The 22,695-nt window shown below is 45.1% G+C and overlaps 2 protein-coding genes across 5 annotated transcripts in view; both read right to left on the minus strand.

Moving 5' to 3' along the window:
• Positions 1–22,695, minus strand: part of slc25a47a (solute carrier family 25 member 47a) — a 486,107-nt gene that overhangs the window by 157,534 nt on the left and 305,878 nt on the right. The gene's annotated exons all lie outside the window — the stretch shown is intronic.
• Positions 1–22,695, minus strand: part of LOC311026719 (MAM domain-containing glycosylphosphatidylinositol anchor protein 2) — a 145,691-nt gene that overhangs the window by 25,929 nt on the left and 97,067 nt on the right. For 2 of the 4 annotated variants that reach the window (XM_084030413.1, XM_084030412.1), the window contains exons 9-11: positions 19,412–19,732; positions 10,269–10,541; positions 2,073–2,221 (exon numbers count right to left, since the gene is read on the minus strand). In XM_084030413.1, the coding sequence (XP_083886539.1) occupies positions 2,073–2,221; positions 10,269–10,541; positions 19,412–19,732 (743 nt within the window). The remainder of the gene's footprint in view (positions 1–2,072; positions 2,222–10,268; positions 10,542–19,411; positions 19,733–22,695) is intronic. The other 2 variants (XM_084030414.1, XM_084030415.1) reach the window with 1 other exon arrangement.

Below are 22,695 nucleotides of genomic sequence, written 5' to 3' on the forward strand. Positions count from 1 at the left end.
AGAGGTCCACCAGCGCTAAGCGTTCAATCAGAAGAGAAAATGATAATAATTCTGGGGGAATGGCAGGGGAGCTGCCGGTCGGATCTAAAAATAGATTGGAACGGTGTGGAACACGTGCCGGAGCTTTTTCTTTACTGCACCATTCTCTCACAGTCAGTCCGGGGCTCTCTCTGTATTTATTTATTTCATTACAAAGCCTCTCCTCCTACTCATGTCTCCCTTCCTCCCTCGCTCACTGCCTTGACGTCCTGCTGCAACTCTTCATCAGCCGAAGGCCTTCCAGAAACAAATCCCAATCAGTCCGGATCGATACTCAAGGTTCTTACGGCGAAGAGTCTCTTTCATGTAAGACAACGGAGGAAGGAAGTAACGGTCACAGAATGTTCCCCTCCAGAGACACAGAGGCAAGAAGGTGGAGAGAAACACTGATTGTCTGACATCCTTAAAAAACAAAAACCACACAAACGTTTGAAAGCGTTGTAATGTGTGAAGAGAAGCTGCTGAAAGTAGCGCTGGAAAAGCAAATATATATTCCTGGCAAGTTTTCAGACAAACGCCTGGCAAGCGCAAACGTGGGGCTCCGCAGAGCACAACATCATTTATTACCAAACAGACCAAGTGAGATGACAGGAAAATCATTGCCCTATGCAAACATAACTGGTTTCAAATGTGTTTTCAAGCCTCGATTCCTGGAGGGTGTGGTGTGAAACAAACATGGAATTATCTTATTCAAATGTCAGCGCACGCTCGCTAATTCCCCCGCAGAACCGAGATGATTCAAGCACGTGCCGGCTTCATCTTTATTTTATTTTTTACATTTTTTAAACGGTGCTCCTGAACGCCACGTTAACCGCCGAACATCTGTGGTGTTAATGGAGCTGGATCACGATTTCAAACTTTATGCAAACTGAAGGTGGTGCCACACCTGCTGCAGTCATAAAACATAAGCAAAGATCTACCATGGGGGGAGAGAGAGAGAGAGAGAGGGAGAGAGAGAGAGAGAGAGAGGGAGAGAGAGGGAGAGAGGGAGAGAGAGGGAGGTGCACATTGATTGCCAAAGAAAGAAAATGTAACCATGCCATCCATCAATGCTAGCAGCCTGTCATCTGTGGAGTTTACTTGAGAAGCAGGAAAACAGGAGCTTTGCTTGCTCTCTCTCTCTCCCTCTCTCATCTATCTCCCTCTCTCTCCCTCTCTCTCTCTCCCCATCTATCTCCCTCCCTCTCCCTCTCTCCCTCTCTCTCCCCCCCCCCCCCCTCTCTGCGGGGTTTCCCCTTCCACTCCTCTGACTGAACTTCTGATGCAGAGCGAAAAAACACAAGCAATTCATGAAAACCACAGAACTTGTTCAAACGCCCCCCCTTCCTGTTCCAGCTGCTACTGGATGTTATCAATAAAGTTTCTATCCATCTATCTATCTGTCTGTCTGTCTGTCTGTCTGTCTGTCTGTCTGTCTGTCTGTCTTCCATCCATCCATTCATCCATCCATCCATCTATCATCCATCCATCATCCCTCCATCCCTCCATCCATTATCCATCCATCCATCCATCATCCATCCATCCATCATCCATCCATCCATCCAGCCATCCATCCATCCATCCATCCATCATCCATCCATCCATCCAGCCATCCATCCATCCATCCATCCATCATCCATCCATCCATCCAGCCATCCATCCATCTATCATCCATCCATCCATCCATCCATCCATCCATCCATCCATCCATCCATCCATCCATCATCCATTCATCCATCCATCTATTATCCATCCATCCATCCATCCATCCATCCATCTATTATCCATCCATCCATCCATCCATCCATCCATCCATCCATCCATCCATCCATCCATCCATCCATCATCCATCCATCCATCCAGCCATCCATCCATCCATCCATCCATCCATCCATCCATCCATCCATCCATCCATCTATCATCCATCCATCCTTCTGTGGAAGTGAAGAACAGTTTTCAGTGTGTCCAGCATGTGGAATGTGGACACATGGGTTAAAAACAGAAGAAAGAAGAGAATAAATGAGGCGGGCGGGAGGAACCATTAGTCATCCTACCTGTCTGATGCCCAGTCTGTAGGCGAAGATGCGGTCCACGGCGTTGGGGTTCATCTGGGTCCACTGGAGCTTGAAGCCGTAGACCCGGGGCCGGTTCTGCCACAGAGGGCTGTAGGTGTCGTAGTAGAACTCTGGGGGGTAAGCCTTGCCTGGAGAGAAAGCAGATTGATGAACTCACTTAAGATGACAAAGAAAAACACACAATGTCTGCAACCGACGCCTGCAAACATCCCAGGATGCATCAGAGAGCTGCACGTCCATAGAGGCTCTCTACATGCAGACTGATTATAAAACAAGCGAGTTCCAGGCATTAAAACGACTCAGAAAAATGGAAAAGGACCGGTGGTGATGATGATGATAGCATGATGAAGTGGCCACAGGCGGCTGCTCTCATGTCTGGTCCGAGTCGGCGGGCGTCCCCGCTTTCATCGCAGCGGTCCGCCTGCAGTGCTGCCATTACCGCACGCTAACACTTCATAATGTCACACATTAGGCAACTTTAGCACTTTCACTTTAGAACCGGGAAACTCAAATGAACAATATCTGTCAACCTGTCAGAGGAACGAGTAATTGCATGGCGGACGGATGCAAACGAACGGGATTTTGATTTAAAGTGGAGGCCTGAAAGCAAGTTGGTGCTGAGAAATTGGGACTTTTGTGCACTTTTGACTTTTGAACGTGAAGCCAGCTGAGGACGGGAAGGCCGGTTGCTACGGGGATTTTCCCCGGTAACCGCCGTATGTGTAGCAGTGCAGAGCGACTAACAGAGGGACAACAACGCACAGAGAAGCTCGGATTAAAACACACACACAGAGCGACTGTATGTTACAAATAGTTGTTTGCTGCTGTATTAATGCTCCAAATCCTGTATAAAGAGCTTTTAATGAATTTGTTGAGCAAATAATCTGGCAGATGCTAATTGCATGATTTATTTATTTTTTTTACAGAAAATCCATTTAAATGTACTATTTGATAAACAAATGGAGTGCTTTTATTTTGAAAGGCCAGTGTAATTAGGGATGTATTGCTGTAATTTGTGAAATAGATGATGATTGGTAACTGTTATTATTATTATTAATTCAATTAAATTGTATTTATAGTGTCATATCACAACAGAAGTCATCTCAGGACGTTGAACACATGGAGCAGGACGAGAATACGCTCATGATTTTCAGAGTTAATACATTTTTAAAGTCCCAACATCAACAGGAGCCTTAACAGGTTTTTAGGCAGAAACCTCGCTTGGGTTCCATCTGCAATAGGTAGTAGTATAGTAGTAGTATTAACAGTAGTATTATCAGAAGCAGTAGTAGTAGTCCATGGCGCCAGGCGTTATTATGAGATCTTGATTCTTTGTACTGTGACTGAACACCAAAGCTCTGATATCGTGTTTTAACGCCCCGAATATCAATATAAACTTATGAATGTTTCTTTTTGTTTACAATTCTTTACAGCCCAAAAAGAAGCAGGCCGGGATTAGCATGACAAAGATGTAGGCTGCAGCCTCCCTGATCTTCTGTTTGTTCTATCTTTATCCACTCTATATGATATTCCTTGTTGCTGCTATGACCCAATTTCCCCCCCGAAGGATCATTAAAGTTTCATCTCATGCCACGTGAGTTCGTCCACGGCGTGGGATCCGAGCGTGCACCAGGTTTGTCTCGTGAGCGTTGGCCCTGTAAGAAGTCATCCCACACAGATGGATCCAGACCGCCGCAGCAGACCTCACAACGCTTTTCTTTCCAATAACACGCTTTGCTTTGTCGGAATCCGCCAGGATTTATTTTTTTCCACAGCGATCGCGGCGCGGACTGAATACATCTTTGGAGATTTTCAGCTTTCCAGTCACAGCCCCGCGAGCTGATTTTCTGACAGCTGAAGTATTGGAGCTGGCAGAAGATTGTATTTTAATCAAGATCTAGAAACAAGCTCACAAGGATGACCTTCCAGGCGAAGAATAGTAATTCACCTCAATGGCACCTTTGTTGTGCTTGCCACTCCGCTATTTGGGCTTGTTTATTGAAGGATGACAATACCCAAAAGCAGAGGATTTTGTTTTTTAATAGCCGTGGAGGAGACAGTGGAGCCGCCATTGTTAGCTCAAACGAAAGCAGGTCTGGGATTTGATGCATCGGCGTGGCGATGCCGCACGCGGTTGATGTATGTCAGGCATAAACCTGTCGGCTCGTTGATGGATTATAATGCCGTTATTTTCCTAAACATTAAAGTGGTCTCTCCCATTGGGCTCCTTGGTGTCAACAGACCCCTGAACCATTTTGTTCCCTGTGATTTGACGCCACGTATGACACTCAGGGGAGGAAATAAACTGTGAGTCAGGAGTTTGTGAAGGTCATCACTTCTGTCTGCTTTTTGAATTCCCTGTATAGTATTACAATACATTAATCACGACAAGAAACGAGTGTGAATCCAACCAGCATTTAAAACCATGATTTCATTGACTGGGCTGATATTTGAGTACAAAACTGGACGCATATTATCATCATGGCGTATTAGTTGCTGGTCATTCATGATGCAGTATGTGACTGATTAATAAGCTTGCGGACTCAGATAAGTGTGAGTGTGAGCAGGCCTTAATGCTGCCGATGTTCTCTATTCTTCTGAAACAAACACAATCCCATGAAAAGCCCAAAACCAACAATGAACTGGACTCTGTGTACAGCTGGAGTCTGACGGCGGATATTCCTCGGTGCCATAGACCTCCATTGTTGTCCAAAAACTCATCAATGAGACACTGTTTCTGCAATATAATGAACATCATTAACACCCGACGTGTATAAATCCACAGCTGAATGTGTTTCCCCCACTGTTTCAGTGATATTTGCAGATAAACTGCGGTGCCGAGCCGTTTCAGGGAATAATTCAAACAAATTAAACATAACGGTCGACGTCTTGAATAGGAATTAAAGACATTGCAACAGGAAGGATGGAGATACCGCCGGATGTGCTGACTGTAAGACAAATAGAAGAGAATAACGCCTTAAATCTGGGAACAGAATTCACACGATGTTTGAAGAGGACGATCAGCGCTGCGGGAAGCTGACTGAGCGTTCACTCGGCTGAATAATCATCAACATTAGCTGGAACTGATGTGAAGTCTAAATCTATACCACCACTGGGAAACAATATGGGGCAAACCCTGCTGAATAATAATCCCTAACACAGCGGCTTGTCTCATAATTTCTCTGATTGCTCTGTAATCCAAGTTAAATGGTAAAAACATGCACTCTGGATACAACCATTCACATTCAAAACACATGAAATGCAGCGAGTTGCTTTCGTAGGAGGAATAAAACAAGATTAGTAGTTTCACTCTGACGGCTTTGATCAATTCTCATAATCGTCCGTGATAATAAGTCAAAATCAGCACTGAGGGGCATTTTGTTCTGCATTTTAGGAAGTAAATCAGGTTAATGACTCTTTGGAACAGTGTACTGCAGATCATTTGGCCTTTACATGGATAAATGGTCATTTAAAATACAATATTATAATCCGATACCCATTCATCAGCCGGGTAAAATCACTCAGAGAGAGAAAAAAAAAAAAAAAAACACATAACAGCATGAGCAATAGTGCTGTAATGCAATTTCCAATGTTTTTGTATTGAGGTAAGAAAAGCATTTCACAAGGCAAACTAAAAAACCAACAAAACAACAAAATGCAAAGACTATTAATTACCGTCTTCGCTCCGGTTTGCAGAGCACACAGTATATGTTGCATAAGGCAGATCCTGTCGGGTTCATGCTGTATAACAAAGCTGATAAAGACGCGGAGAGAAGCTGCACTTTGCAGTGGAACAAGGTCACCAAAGGTTAATTAAAGTGACTCATATCAGTGTATGCTTCCACCCAGACCCCACTATAGGAACACATGAAAGGAGTGTATTCATTTAGCTCATCTGTTTTATTGATTTGGCTGTCTCACTTCGAGGAAAGAAAAAGACTTAAATACAACGTTATGCAACATAATATTACCTAACCCACTTACACCACATAACAACCCTGGTCGGGGGATACGAAGACGTAACGTACAAAAGGCTAGATTGATTTAAAAAAATAGATATAAATCCTGTTTATAACTGAAGACCGACGCGATGATTCATAACGGCTCAGTGAAAAGCCTTCAGGCTAGAAGTCGACCTTGTTTGCAGACTTCCTTTCATTTTTTTTAAGGGTTAGTGAGCACGGATTCTTCTCCAGGAAAAAACGCCGCCATATGCGACGCGGCGCTATACGCTGATGCGTGATGTCGGCTTCATGTGGCAGGGAATGACGCGTGCATATGGATGAACAGCTGGGCGAAGCCAACACCAGCACACGGACAGCTAACGGACTACAGGGAAAAGACATTAGACACATTCAAAGACTCGGGGGTAATTGCCTGGTTGCTTCCTTCTGGGATGGAGGAGGAAATCTCTCTGTGGCTTTAAAAAATATATATATTTAAGGGACATGGCATTGAACTGATCCACTTTGACTATTCAGCTCATTCTTCCTCAGCTGTTCTTGCCTCATCCACTTGAACCAAAAAAATATACGAGCCAGAACGATTTCTATTCATTGATGATATTAACTGGGATTAAATTGAGTTTGTCTTGACCCACTGTGGCTTCTGGTGTTATCCTCCCATAAGTAGAAACAGGAGGCTGTTCTAGAGATGTTTAATGTTGTATTTATACAAAAAAAAATGGATTAAATAATAAAAAAAAGAACAAGAAGAAACACAGATCGTATCTCCCCTTCAAGCCTGATAAACTTCAGACGTAATATTATACATCTGCTGCCTTTTTTTTACCGGAGAGTATTCAACATCGTCCACCATTAACTGAAAGGGTGAAGTTCAACTCAGGTGAGAGTGGCACAGACCGTGGAGGCAGATAGCCGAGTTAATAAAAACCATGTCTGGAACTCACAAATGTTCATGGGAGACCGGCGCTGATAAGGTTTAGAAGCCCTGGAGATAGGAGGAATGTGAAGGTTCGGGAGGTAAAATCGCTGTTACTTTTTTCCCTTCCCCTTTAGCTTGACGATATGAAAAATGATGAAAGATGGAAATAACACATGCACACATTAAAAAAACATCAGCTTGCACAACTGAAGCAAGAGGGCTATTTAAAAACACAGCTCAAAGAGGAACACACAACAAATAAATCAAGATGACAACAGCGTGAAATAGATGATGGATGAAATAACAATCAAAAAAGACTGATTGTAGATCTATAATAAACACATCTGTCTCCTAAAACATATCTCATTGCAGCCAATTTTGGGGAGCATGTCTCCACAATGTGATTTCAGCATCATTTGGAACAATGGCGACAATAAAAAAAAACAGACATCGTTGTTGGCGAATCTGAATTCATTTCATGAGCACACTCGAAAAACTGCAGACAATCAATATCTGAACATTGTCCCCGACAATTTACTTGTTCTCTGGTAATTTGTGACAGACTGCCAAGAGGAGGAATTAAACACGGAAGAAATGAGAAAACAGTGTTTCCTTTGTGAATTTCCGGCTTAGAAATGGCAGGATGCGTCGTCTGGCGGGGGATTCATTCCAAACTTTACTTTTACACTGATTAGTGAAGCTGATGCCTTAAAGGGGCACTCCGCTGATTTGTTACAGGAGGCTCGGTTCGTCCGTCGTGGTGAGTCAGACTCAAATATGTGATCTGAGTGTCATCGGGGTTATCTCAGCATGGGCTTGATACTTGTAATAAAAAAAGCCTGCGATAAAAACTGGAGGTATGAGAGAAGTGAGAGGGGGGTCTAGTGAAAGGTGGGAGCCAGTTGCATTATGGGATTTGTAAGACCCAAGGTTTTAAGAGCGTAGCGTGTACTCGATGCTAAAAGTCAGAATATCTCAGGCTCCGCTGCTTCAAATCCTTTTCAAAAGAAATCTATCTCTTGTGAGTTCCCCCCCCCACCCCCGAATTTATGAAGTTCAGCGCTAAGTTGATGGAATACATCTTTAAAGTTTTCGGGCCCGTGTGTGCTCCGCGACCTCGCTTTCACCTCATAACTGCTTCATCGGTACACATTTGCAGCCGGAGGACAGGATGTACAGAAAAATGCAGACGAGAGCATAAATCATCAACTGCATCGGACTGGAATGAAACACGAGAAGAAGAAGGAATTCTCAAAGAAATATTTCTTTCCTTTATCTCCGTTCTTCAGAAGAGCATGATTTCAGCCTTTGCTTTGATAAAAATAATAAATAAAAGTCAGGGTTCCCATGACGGAGAGCCGGAGCCAAAGCTCAGTGGTACATATTACACCCCTCCGAGGCATTTCCCCCCTGGCACACGTTAATGGCCAACTTGGCTTTTACGCCGACTCACTGTTTCCACAGATGTCCCGATGACTTGGCACATGGGCATCCATGCACGCTCCCCTGGCACAACACACTCGTTCACATAAGCCAAAGGAAATGGCCCTGGTGAGTTTGCGTGTGTCTGTCGGCATGGTAACCTATATGGTTTGCATAGCGTGCCGGCCGGATCTGTTTTGCCTCCGGGGGGCAAAAAAACCCCAACAACTCCTGACTGATGTGTTTATTACACGTCAAGCCGGTGCAGGAGGAAGTCAGGCAGGAGCGGCGAGGGAATATCCAGCGAGGTGTCGGCCGCTCTTCACTCCGCGAGCGAGCAAACCCAAGAAACTACCTAACTGCATGAGCCGTAACAAATATTTAATGAGCTTCATCTTGAGGCGGGCGAGGAGCCGACGTTCTTCTCCAGCAGATTATTTATCTCAGCGCTCACACAATCGTGTTGATCTCATATTGTGGCAATTGGGTTTTCGGGGATAAAATAATACAAATAAAAAAAAAAAAACAATCTTGAAGAATAAGATCTGGAGTAAAGGGAATGAGCCACACCAGATTTTCATGGATGATGGGAGGAACAAAAGTGGATTTTCTGCACCGTGCTCCTGCACTCGGGGAGGGTTTGCTAAAAGAGCCTCCATACCTTTTGGCAACCGCCGAGTCCAGATGGTGAGAATCTGGAGCATTGGGCGGGAGAGAGAGGGATGGAGGGATGGAGGATGAAAGGGAAGGAAGGGCAGTGGAGGTAGGGAAAAAGGGGAGGGAGGGGGAACATGAGCAATAGCAGGCAAAAACCCCAGCCCTGTTGCGAAAAACAAATGGCCGGAGGGGAGCTATCTGCTGCTGTCTCTCTCTGCTCTACCTGCTGCACCGGGGAGGACAGATTTATGACATGCACTGGAGGGGAGGGAGGGATAGAGAGATGTTTACAATGAGAGAGATGAGGAATGAGCGGAAAGCAAACATGGACACAGAGGAAGAAAGAGGCGGTGAAAATGGAGGGGCAGAAAATGCCCCGATTAGAGGACGGCAATGGACGGAGAGAAACGGAATCAAAGAGGAGAGCAACCTAAGTGGCAGAGGATCAAAGTGACGGATCCTCCTCCTGTGACCCTGCAGCTCCGTCTCTAATGGGAGGTCTGGGAGATTGAAGCCTTGGCCGGAGTTCCTGCGGTCACTCAATGCAGCCAAAGTCATTTGTTCCCGTCATAACAACACAAGTAGGAGACGGACATTTACGGTGCAAAACAAATTTAATAAAAAGAAGCAGGGTGAGTGTGCATCATCCTAACAGGTTTACTGTGTGAGACGGAGAGCCAAGCCGACGTGATTGACACGTCCCATTCAGATCGACCATTATTTTTTCTTTTCCGCTCTTTTAAATTAATCGTCCATCAAACTCGGAGTGAAACGACAGTAAAACAGGACGTGACGAGGACGGCTATACGTTTGAGGAGCCAATTTGAGCTGTCTGAATAGTTGCCGGTGAACACTTTAATTACCGGGCCAGACTGTGGGAAGACAATCGCAGCGTAGCAACTGTTGCTAAGCACTAACTAACTCGGTAACTTTGGATGTCTCCACATCGGTGCATGTGTGGCTGTAGGTGGACGATGGAGTGGTCTTCCAACGTGAAAAACAGCTGGATGTAGGAGGTGGATGTAAATATTGTGATGTCACCCGACACGCTATTCTGAAGCCTCAAACAGCTGTGATTCCAGCCCAGACCAATCACAAATACCACCCCATCATCATTGTAAACAGCAAGTGTGAAAAGAAAGGTCACCAGGCATAGCAACAGTAACTAAGGGCACGTCTTTACAGTAAATATACATGAAAATCACTCTTTACCTGTGACCTGGAAGGTGCATTTGCCGGCTCCGGCCTCGTTGATGACGTTGCAGGTGTACTCCCCCCAGCCGTCCTGGTTCAGGCTGCGGATGGTGTACTCCGTCTCGTCTCTCTGGGCGTCGAAGGCGCCGGCGTGGAGCAGCCGGTTGGACAGGAGCCACTCGAACCGCAGCACGCGGGACGGGTGCGCTCGCAGCACCCTGCAGGTCATCACCATGGGCCTCCCGAAGCCCTGCCGCATCTCCATGTAGACCGGCTCCACCGTCGGAGGGTCTGAGGGGGGGAGACAAGGGCTCAGAATCAGCCGGCGTTCCACAGTGCAGGTTGGAAATGTGAAAGAATATGAAGAAGCTTTTAAAGCCGAGGGCAAAGACGCCTATATAGAACTGTTCAGGTGAGTGCCCTCTCTCTCACACCTCCGGAGATATACACAGAGAAAAAATACCTGAAAGACAGAAGAGTTAGGTATAAAAACTAAACGAGGACATGTAATGAAAGTGTGAATAGAAATGGAATCTGGCTCCGAGCAAAGTACTCAAAGTACCCGGTGAAGATGGAGGACGTCGCTGGAAGGAAAAAAAGACGTTTTGTAACACACGCAGGGGGAGAGAAAGGTGAGGTTGAAGCAGACTGCAAGTAAACTTTCCATACAATTGCCACTTCAAAGTCAATACGCCCGAGCAGTAAATGAACAATGATGAGAGAAAACAATCGCAGGCAGAGCTGCGTCGGGGAGAGAGAGCGGGAAGATCAATTTTGCATGAAAACTAGAACAATGTTCGGAATGAAATCAGTCACGCTTCATGGGAAATTGGTAACAGGATGATGAAGTGCACCTCAAGCTTTTAAAATGGGAAAATTAATAACTTATCTGAGTATTTGACAGGCTTCACCTCTTCCACCACACAAGACAACCCGGCGGTGAATTATTTAGCCGGGCGTCTCGGAGACAAAGTGAGGGGCTGAATGTGACCTTGATGGAACTCAGACCTCCCTCGTGTGGGATATGCTACATGCTAGCTCGTGTTAAATGTGTGTGTGTCTTAAGCATCCTTGTATGCTCATGCGGATGCTTCACAAAAGTCATTTGCATATTTCCCGACATCTTATAAAAGTGGAGGCGGGCTACAGCCGGGGATGCTACTTTCTAAAATAAAATATGTTCCACATCACTGATTACCTGATAGAAACCGTAATCTGTAATATAATCTTCTACATTATTCACCAACGGTAATATAATCTAATTACCCAGCCGTCTTGTACTTGATGGGATACGCAATTAAAATTAACATTTTATTCATAATTACAGCATGTAATTTGATAATACCACTAATGTTATTATTTACCACCTTTAATCAGCCATTAAAGATAAATGTTCAAGATGCTGAGATCTTAAGGAGGCTTGCCGTGGTTGTGGGATGCAGAGATGATGGGTTACGGGGCAGTCAGGATGACCAGGTGAAGGCAGCCGACCTTAAAGGAAGCCGGTTATCGGTTCCTCGGTCAACATGGCCGCCTGGCTAATCATAACACTTGGATTAGAAGCAGAACGGACCATGCCAAGAGAAGCTGTGGGATTCCTTCAAATAAAAATAATCTACACACAAACACCTTCAGGCGCACCACCCATGGACTCCACCGGGGCGAAGCTGCTGCGAGCGCCAGACCTTATCGGGGCCGATGTTTGTGATTCCCTCGGGTTTGCTGCTGTGCATTTTGGGAGATTCTCTCACACACACACACACACACACACACACACACACACACACCAACATAATAAAACCCAAAGTGGGATTTTCACTTTCCTGCCCTCAACAATCACGATCACACAAGCAGCGACTGTGATTAATGACGCATCATTATATCAGATAATGACCGGCTGAAATGGGATGAATACTAAATGGGAACACGCGGGGTGACGGGAAAGTAAACACAAATATTCCAAAAAGGTCTCCTCCTTCACCCGACGCTCTTCACGAGGTGGGGAGTAAAGTGGCTTTGATCTGCGCTAAATGAAGCAGCAATCAGTTCCTCCTTCAAATGAGCCCTGCCTGGGCTTTTACCCAAACCCGATGACTTCTTCCTCCGAAAGAAGGGTCTGAATCTCAGCTTATCACATTAAAATTGTAGGTTTGTGTGCTGCAGTGAATCACCGGCCGGCTCCACAGCCTCCCTGAGTGGCACTACACCAAATTGCAGTAAGTGCATTTCCATTGACACAGAAAGACAAATGAAGAGGGGGGGGGGGGGGGGGGGGGTTTGGGTCTGCAGCAAATGTTATATAACCCAAACATCTTTTAAACAAGGACACATGCTTCATCTCCGCCCTGTGCGTCTCCTGTGAAACAGCTGCCCGGCTAACAGGAGGAGAAAGGAGGGGAGAAAAAAAAAAAAGAAAAAAAAAAGGTCCAGTGTGATATTCCCGGAGCGGCGCTCGCCATGGTTAGAGTCGCGGCGAGGGCTCAGAGTTGCTGTAAGTCGCCGGCTGAGGGAAAACACCCCCGTGCCCCGGGTGAGATGTGATCCATCATCAGTCACCAGTGGATTCTCTGACAGTAATGTGGAGAAAAAACGGAGGCCTTTTCCCCAATGTCCACGTGGACGTCTGCAGGGAGGGGGGCGGGACAAAGAGGTGTACGTCGGGATGCATGTGTGTTTATTGAGTGAGCTTCGGGTGAGTGCATGAAGAGAAGGACGTGGAAGTCCTGAGGGGAGCCTGTAAGCGGGTCGTTGTGGAGCTACAGTGTGTGAAGGTGCACGTTTAGTTTGCAGGTGGGACTGCGTTCCTTCTGTATGCTAAGATGTTCATTTGGTCCGTGGAGTTCTTTCATCCCGTTTCTCCTGAATGCAACACAATGTTTTCCCTCATCGCTCAGTATTAAGACCTTTGGTTCCTAACGAGAAGTCAAACTACAGAACCACTATCAGCAAAATGCCTGGGAGAAGCCCTAATACAGTATATATATATATATATATATATATATATATATATATATATTAAAAAGATGGAACTATCAATACACTGTAACTGACAGAAGGTTAAACACAGTTGAATGTTTCCAAAGTTGTATTATTAAGTAGAAGTACTCTGTATCGGCAAGTACTGAAAGTTAAATATTTGTACTCGTTCTGATGAAAAGTGGTATCCATAAAAGCATTAGATTGATAATATGATGCACAACATTTCAACGGCAGTGAGAAGAAATACATATTTCTATTGAATATTTCGGGCTTTGGATAACATTTTTGCTTTTTATATGAAATATCATCTAATTCCACCTCTCGTGACCTCAAAGAGTTATTGAAATGGTGTTTAGGGGTGAAATGACTCAGGTTGAACTTCTAATCGCTCATAGACATCTTAAATATATCAACTGAACGTTAGCGGAGTATAAAGAAGCGTATGATGAGTGAAAACAGATAAATACAACATATAAACCTTGTTATAATGAATGTGTTGAATGCCACAGCTGCTGCAATCACACAACCATCTGCATCACCAAACTGTTGTTAAGACTCAGCCATCATTTATGATCTTAAATATACAATTAATGATAATCAATACGGGCCCTTCAGTGTGACGAGAGCTCGACGATCAGCTGTTATGAATCATTCCGTCCGAGCCGCGTGTTTACAACCAACATGCTCGCTGACCTTTCCCGGTGTGGATTTGATGCGGCTGATCAATTCAATATTGTTCCATAAAAAAAAGGGTTATTAAAATTTCATCCCCAAATTGCGGTGTGTGTGTGTGTGTGTGTGTGTGTGTGTGAGAGCCCCCGCCATAATGCAAACGATTAATTTGCTGGCGTTAGGCTAATGTGCGGCGCTCTAATGTGATTCACATTAGAGCGGGCCCCGGGGGCCGGCGTCGCGGGGCCTTCTTGATGCAGAAAGGAAAATTAATTAAAAACAATAATCATGTAATTCTGCTCATTACTTTTTTTTTTTTCAGGCTGCAGCTCTTTATCCCGGTGTGTCTTTTTGATGCGTGTCGGATAGCGATAGCGTTAGCTCGGAGGCTCGTTGCATCAGGCAGGTGTCATGGGGGGAGGAGGGGGGGGGTTCAGGGGCAGAAGGGAAGCTGGGATAAAAGAAACTTGTGCATCTGGGCTGAAGTGGAGCTTGAGAACTCTCCCGCTGACAGACAGCAGTATCTAGGACAGGACGCCGCCTCCTCCCCTCTATTTCTATCCGTTCCTTCACTTCCTCTCCGAAGCCCCTGGACCACGCCGACTCAGTCTGACTAAGAACATTAGGGTGTCACGGCTCGGGATCGGGGGGGGGGTTTGCAATTCTATTAGAGCGACGACTCTTAAAGGCAAGACATCTTCCCCCGCTCCCCGCTACCTCTCCTCCCGGTGTCGCCTCGCCAGCCGGCAGGATGCAGGTTTTTTTTTTAACATATCAAAGCTGTTGACTTGCCAGAGTCGTTCCTTCACGCCTCTAATGCTCTTTGCTTCAGAGGAACCGGTACCTCGGTCCTCCCTTGATCAAGTTACTAAACGCGGCTTTGCAAATGGCTGAGCACCAAAGGCTGGCCGGCTCACGCTGGGACCTGGAAGATGCAGGCGAGGGGAAGCATCTCAGAAGGGGATTGGCTCTTGCTTACACGCCACGAGACAGGCCAAGAGAAGGGGAAGGGAGCGGGGGAATACCGACGCTGAGACAACAAACGGCAGGTTGGATTGTGTTAATAAAGTTGTGGACACCCCCCCTCCCCCCTCCCACCGATACACAAACTGTGTGAGAGCCATCCAACGGCTCAAGTAGGTTTTCTGCTCTTTAAACTCACACTTTGATGCCAAATATAAGAGTGTGACGGGGAGCAGGACATGCTGACTGATTGATTCATCAATACCGAAGCCCAAAAAAAGTCTCCTCATGATCTCATCTCGCTGCGAACGTAGTAACGGATGACGGTGCTTTTCTATCTGTGGACCAGAGGTGTCTATTAAAAACGACCACTTCATGCGTTCTCAGAATAAAACGTGTTAAAAGAGGCAGGATGAGCGAGCGTTGCCTGGATTAGATCTAATAGTATGTGTGTTTCACAGGAGGTCTCAGGCGACGTCACACTAATAGGTTTTGGTGTTTAAAACGTGGATGATGTTTGTGCACACGAGCGTTTTAGCACCTTTTCAGAAATAATCTTCGTTGGTACTAAAAAGCCTGAAACGGAAATCACATGACCAATCCGCACACCCGGCGGGGCGTGCCGGCGTTAACAGGTAGAAGATTGTCTACGCTTGGTTGCTTAGTAGCAGAAAATACTACAGAAGAAGCCACACCCCACACACACACACACACACACACACACACACACACACTCAAACAGAGATGAATATGGTCAAAGAAAGAAAGAAAGAAAGAAAGAAAGAAAGAAAGAAAGGGAAAGAAAGAAAGCAAGAAGGAATTCCAACATTTTTTTTCCCCAAAAAAAAGTAGTTTGGGGAAGAATTTTGCAGAATTTCTTCCAGTCTGTTATTGATTTTCTATCTGCAGTACACATTTCAGCCTCACGAGGGAGCCTGAATGTTCATCTTGTTGTCATAATTCTAGCCTACGTATAACATTGAAGCTAACATGAAAGGCTTGCATTCATTTCGTTTCTGTACAACTGTTGAGAGGAAATGGAAAGAATGAGATTTGATCTCATTTATTACATATTTAACATGTAGGTTTGTTCAATAACACATAAAACGAAGAATATTCCTTCTAAACAGTTAGTTTAGGAATCAGGAAGCAAATTGAGGCGGGGTCAGCTGGGTTTTCAAACATCTCTGTTTAAAGGTGTGGATGCATAACTGCAGCAAAAGTTCTGTTTATAACATAATCATGAGGAGAACCACTTGACCCTGCTGAGCTGCATCTCCAATGAATACATAAACTGTGTACACTTCTATCTGGCACACGGCGTTGGCTGCCGCTCAAGGTTCGTCTTTCAGATTTTACTGCTTGAACTGGAACATAAAAGTAAGATGTGAATATAAAAAGCTTTGAATAATATGTGTGTGTTCATTTTACATTCAGTGGACGGGCCACCCGTCTGAAGGTCCTCCTCTCCTCCTCTTCTGTTCGACCAGACACTCGGCCGGTTACGTGTTTTCACCTGATCTCTTTATCCTTATTTTAACATCGGATCCGTCTTCTTTACGATTCTGATCTGAGTCTTACTTGCACCAAAGGCTCCGTCACATTTCCAATATTAATACATTTTGTTGTTTGCCAACATTTTTGTGTTCAATGAGCTCTCAATAGACACTTTGTATCCATCTGTATTTCACTGTTTTCAAGCTCTAGCGTCTCTATTCAGTATTTGCTTCCTATATTAAATGGAGTCATTAAAGTTGCATATATACAAGAACAACTATTACTATTAATATCCCGTTATTGTGTCTTTTCCTCGTCTATAATGTGTGTTTTATTTATATTAACGTACATCGTTGTTGTCCGGAGTTCAAAGCAGACGAGAGACTTTCTTCTGCAGCAGTCGGACAAACTGCTATTTCCACAGCGTGGCTAATCAGATTAATTCTCCTCCCACGCAGCTCCGGGATCAGCTGCTCGTACTGCTGTCCTAATAATTGTGGACACGGTGAGTCAAAACGTGTTGGTGTGTTTTTGTCTGAGAGTGACCATTCAAAACCCCTTAAATGAGCATTTCTGCATCTGAAACAGACGCATGCCTAGCATTGTGTCGCAGGCTAAATTATTTTGGATATATAACTTTGATAAATGTATAGGAAGAAGACTTTTGACTATAAGTCGTGTTAAAAGAAGAAAATGGAAAAAAATAAATAAATGGGAAGGCCACATAATGTCAATACAGGACAAATGCATGTCATATAAGAAGCATCAATAAGTAAAGGCATGTTTTGCCCATTAAAATGTTTGTGTTTCTTGTTGCAAGCTGCTCCGGGGAAAATAGATCCCGTTCCAAAAGATAGCAAAGCAGAGAGAGAGAGCGAGAGAGAGAGAGCGAGCCAGAAGTGACTGGTAGACGTTGGCACGTCGGCTCAGATGGCAGCAGATTACATCTGGCACGCGCGATGGTGCTGGGAAGCCATTAGGGGTTCATTTTCTTATTTTACCGTCTCTAATCACGGCGTCTTACAAAACAATAATAAACAATGAACTCAGGCCTAACATCACAGAATAATTACAAGTTTAGACTTGAGGCTTGAGGCCATTTAATAAGCTGCTAATCGTCTGAGTACTCTCTAGTGAAGTCTTTTATTTTGTGATCTGTTTCTTAATATCCGTCACTGACTTGTAGCTGTGGCGGTGGAGGAGGGAGGAAGACATTCCTATTTTCATTCAGCACATCATGCTGAGTAATTGTAGTGGATATCCATAAAGCTTCTGGACAGTTAGTGCTTATTTTCTTTTTTTTTCTCCTCTGCTCTAATTGTGAGGGAAATAAAACTGGCACACAGAATACAATGTGTGTTCCTGCTGCTTCCGAACGCGAGGCGACCTTTCGCTGCTCGCTCTGCTGAGAGGGATCAGAAGGGGAAAGCATCACCATAAATTCTTTAACTCCGTTTAAACAACTGAGGCCGGGTCGGTACAGTATATGTGTGTTAGTATTCCTCACGGACCGCTGCACTGGTGGTGGATGTTTTATTTTTGGTGTGAACAGAGAGCACCGCTTTAATAATAAAAGCCATTAACACCAATCTGCTTTTAATTTGTGTCCCACAATTTGTCTCCATCACAGCGCACACCCCTCCGCGTGTTGCTAATTAATGAAGGGGGCATCTCGGAGTCCAAATCCTCCGTTTCCTTTCTGGAGTCGGCGTCGGTGCGTAGCAAAGCCACTAACCTTTTGATATGGGGCTGTCATCGCTACATAATCATAATCAATTCAGCCAAAAATGGAAAAATGGAACACGGCGAAGCTAAAAACGTGAACGCCATATAAAAAACCAAGGGGCAGTTATGCAATTCTTATGGGGAAAAGTACCTGGGGGCGCTCTCACTCTTCTTCAATCTAAATATTGGTAATAATAATAATAATAATGTGTATTTGATATGCACTCACAGTCACAAAGTGCTTCTCATGATAACATTTTTTGAAAAAAGACCCAAACAGTAAAAAAGAACAAGCAAAAATATAAATATCACTGGAAATAAAATTAAAAATAAATAATAAATTACAAATATTTTAGACAGAGAATAACAAAAAGCAGCTTTTTGAATGGATGGAATCGTTTCATTTCTTTAAAAAGTTGTTGAATATTTATTTCTCGAGTGAAGTTAAGGTGGACATCTTCCAACATGGCCGTCAGCGTGAAGCGTGTGGTTGAACAGTGACGTTCTGCTGCTCAGGTTCCTTCTAGATTAGGGTTAGTTCTGGAAGAATGTGTGGATTAACTAAGTAGGCCATGAGGAAAACAATAGAACTGAGGCGATGAGACTCAGTATTTTCCTATAATCACTTGCCAGAGAATGGTAGCACCCCTACATGGATCGCTTTAATTTCCTCTCCCATCCATCTCTCTCCGTTTACTTTCGGTCTCCAGCGGAGAGAAACATCCCCGGCCCCGAGAACGACGGAGGACGCTTTGAATCCCTGACGTTCGCTCCAAATATTCCATTCAAAATCTCCATAAATGAATACAAAATGAATACTGGCGGGAATAAATTAGCCGCTCGCTAATTAGCCGTTAAGCCATCTTTGAATGTGACAGGGAAGGGGTCTCACAATGAGGGACTGTGGCGGGGGCGTGGGGGGGGGGATCAGGCCCGGGGGCATGGCACACAGTGTTTGTGTCTCCTGTGGAGTTGGTGACACACACACACACACACACACACACACACAAAACAAGTGTAAACATCAGTAACTAGAGCTTCAGCACAGCTCACACTCAGCAGATGAAGCCCCCCCCCCCCCCCCCCCCTTTAGTGTGAGAGGCGGAGTCAGAGCTGTCTCCTGTCAGTCCTGACGGAGGGCATCATGGGACCGGACTCATTTCACAGCCAGCAGAAAGACATGGGATGAGTGTGGAAGGAAAGAAAGTGACCACAATCCCAAAGAACAATCCCACTGCTAAAGATCACACACACACACACACACACACACACACACACACACTACATCACGTGCACACACAACAACACAAACACCTCGTACTCACATTGCACGATCAGCTCCACCACGGCCTCGCGGGGCTTCACGTTGAAGCCGTTGTACTGGCTGGTCTGGCAGCGGTACGAGCCCGTCATCTCCCTGGACACGTTGACGATACGCAGCACGCCGTCGTAGCTCTCCATCTGCATGCCGCCGTCCGGCATGGGCGCCTCCTTGTCCGCTCGCGACCACAGGATGATGGGCTTGGGCTTCCCTGAAACAAGGCACTCCAGCTCCACGGTGTCACCCTCGCGGGCCACCAGGGGGGACTTGCCCCGGGGGACTGTCAGGTTGGGGGGAACTAAGAAAGAGAAAAACAGAGGAGGGACTGATATGGGGCTCTAGAAAGTCAGCAGGCGGGGTAAAAGGAAATGCTCGACTGGGGCGGTGTGAAAGGTATGATGGGGGAGCGAATGGGCATCCAGGTTGCGATGGCAATGAGTCTCAGCAACACACACACGGCTTGAATGGAAGGACCATGCGGATATTAGCAGCTGCAACCTGTGCATGTACCTGAAGGAAGACCGTCATGGAGGGCAGCAGTGAGGGACCGAGCCATGAACAATGAAGAGCTGACGAGCACGTTGTGACCAAAGGAAATGATCAATGACAACCCGTTTTGATCAAAGGCTTCCAGGTACTAGACCACTCTAACTAGACTATAGAGTCTGCTTTTCTACTGCATCTGAAGACCCGTGAACAGAGAAGTCCCATCATCATACCCAAGAAAACTGTCTGGTTGAGTTATTGTCCTTGGAAGGCTATATGTAAATGCATTAAAATGAAGTTAAATCAATATATATACTATAATACAACGTATATCTTTGGTTTAATCCATAAGCATGGCCAACTCAGTGACTTCTGCAGTCCTCCCTGGTTGCTAGGCAACCTCATGGTGACCCCAACCGACCCTATTTTATGGATTAAACCAGAGACATATAATAAGTGAATGATGGGTTTCCTGTGTTACTTCTTGGATTTATTCACCATTTTATTTCATTCTCTCTCTCATCTTACTCTTTTTGGGGGCTAGTTGGAAACCTGGCAACCTAGCTTTCCCTCTCCCATCCATATAAATTGTACAAGCAGTGACCCTCTGTCTAGTATTGATCCTGCTCCTCGCTCGCTGCGTGTGAATGAAGCCGTGCTGTACTTTTATGTTCTGGCTCGTCTCACAGCAGGACCTGCTTTGTGAGCAAAAGGCTTCTTGCAGCGGAAAAACGGGGCTACAAGTGGGCCGATCCAATCCTGCTAATCATCTACCAGACTATTAACACATAACGTCTACTCTACATCTGCCTAAGCAACGCATTACCCTTCTAAAGATACCATCATCATCAGCATCATCGTCGTCAGCATCGCCTTCACAATCATCAGCGTTACAACATTATCATCATCTGTCGTGGCGTTCTCATCATAATGTTCATCACCGCGTTCTCATCACAACGCTATTTCCAGGATGGATCTCAGCGCCGTCGTTAGAACATTCCTAATTCTCATCACCATCGCTCTCCAGAGCCTCGGCCCGCCTCCTCAGGCAGCGCCTCGGCCTCCTTTACTTCAGGGCGTTTACAACACAACACTCCCAACAGTGATGGAGCTCTATCGCCCGCCGTGGAGCAAAAATAAGAGCCGATACATATTTCGCCTTTGTAGAGCCTCGGCTGGAAGGTGATCAGCGACTAATAAAGGAAGGGGAGGGGTGCCAAAATGGCTGGACACGTTTCTGCAGGTTTCCGTGTGTGTGTGAGTGTGTGTGTGTGTTTGTGTGTGTGTGAGTGTGAGTGTGTGTGTGTGTGTGTGTGTGTGTGTGTGTTGTGTTCTACGTTTGGAAAACAGGAAAACTAGCAGGTTGGATCATGCAATCTGGTTCCTCATCAAGCATGCTGGCCAAGTAAATTTGTTTAATTAGCAGACCTGGCAAATTGAATTGTGTGTGTGTGTGTTAGTGTGTGTGTGTGTATTTCTGTGCGAGTCCAAGCCATCAGCAGACTTGAAGACTGTTTTGTAGCTCTTCTCCAAAAATAGTTTACAGCCAGCGAAGTGGAGCGATGATGAAACCGTGTCATGCTTCCCTGATGATTTTCCAATCGCTGTCATTCTGCCCAAACAATGCTGCAGCCGTGATGAAGTCGAGTCACAATGAAGCTTCAGAGTGATGAAATCGCCGGCAATCTCCAGGAAAAAAAAAAAAAAAAAACAGAACGGGGGTCCGGCTGCATTGCTTTCTGACCCGTTTCTGGTCCGGGTTGAGAGGCGACGGTCTCGGCACGGCGTCTCAAACGGTTTCACTCTTCGTCATACAGAATGAATTTGCTCACAAAGCGGGAACAACGGGGCGCTGAAACTGCAGACGAATGAAAGTTGAAAGCTGAACGCCGTCCTCACTTATAACATAAAACACCTGCTATAGATTTGGCCCGTCGAGGACCCCGGGTTATGCTTGAAGAGCGGTTCAAACTGTCACTGTCACAGAATCCTCTCTTATTAAACTGCTGGGAAACAAGTTGTAACACCTGATATATTTTCACATCCAGCGGGGAACGAGCAATTACCATCCATGTGGATTTCTGTCCATCTGATGGATGTCAGTCCAACATTCAGCCCTCTTCTTCTACTACCGCTCTGTTTGGAGGGATTATCCGGCTCTTTAGCTGCTAGATGCTACGGTAGAAGCATCGGTGGCTTCGATGATGAAGGAGCATTTATTTATTGAAAGTACGTGGTCACATGTTAAAGTGTAAATAATACAAAAGTGACTGTGAAATAATGTCAACAAATAGTAATTAAATAATTTCTAGAAACACGGATCGACTCACAAACCGAGCTTCTCTGAGGGTCAGGCAGGCAGATGGAGAAAAATGCATGAGGTGTTGAACCCTGCTCTTCTCTAGAGTTTATCTGACAGATAGAAAACATGGCTGCTCTGGTCATGTGACTAACACAATGTGACTTTAAGCAGCCAATGAGAATGCACACATGTGAAATAACAGGCGACGTTTACTTAATGGCCAATAGGAGGTGCTATACACATTAAAACCAGCTAATTTTGGAAAAACAAAACAATAATCTGAAGATGCTCCACAGATCTGAAAGCAACGAGAGCCGAGTGATAATTATTATCCTTAATATTGATTACAGCAGCTTTAAACTAATTCTACTGTAAATGGGGAAGACTGTGCTGCCTAATCCTCGTATTATGATGGATGATTATGCCTTTTCAGCTATTATAACCAACATGTAAATCTGCTATCAGCTCGTTGGACTCTTCCAGGCGAGTCACATATAAAC

Source organism: Eutrigla gurnardus (assembly GCF_963514095.1).
Source record: "Eutrigla gurnardus genome assembly, chromosome: 16".
Lineage (NCBI taxonomy): Eukaryota > Metazoa > Chordata > Actinopteri > Perciformes > Triglidae > Eutrigla > Eutrigla gurnardus.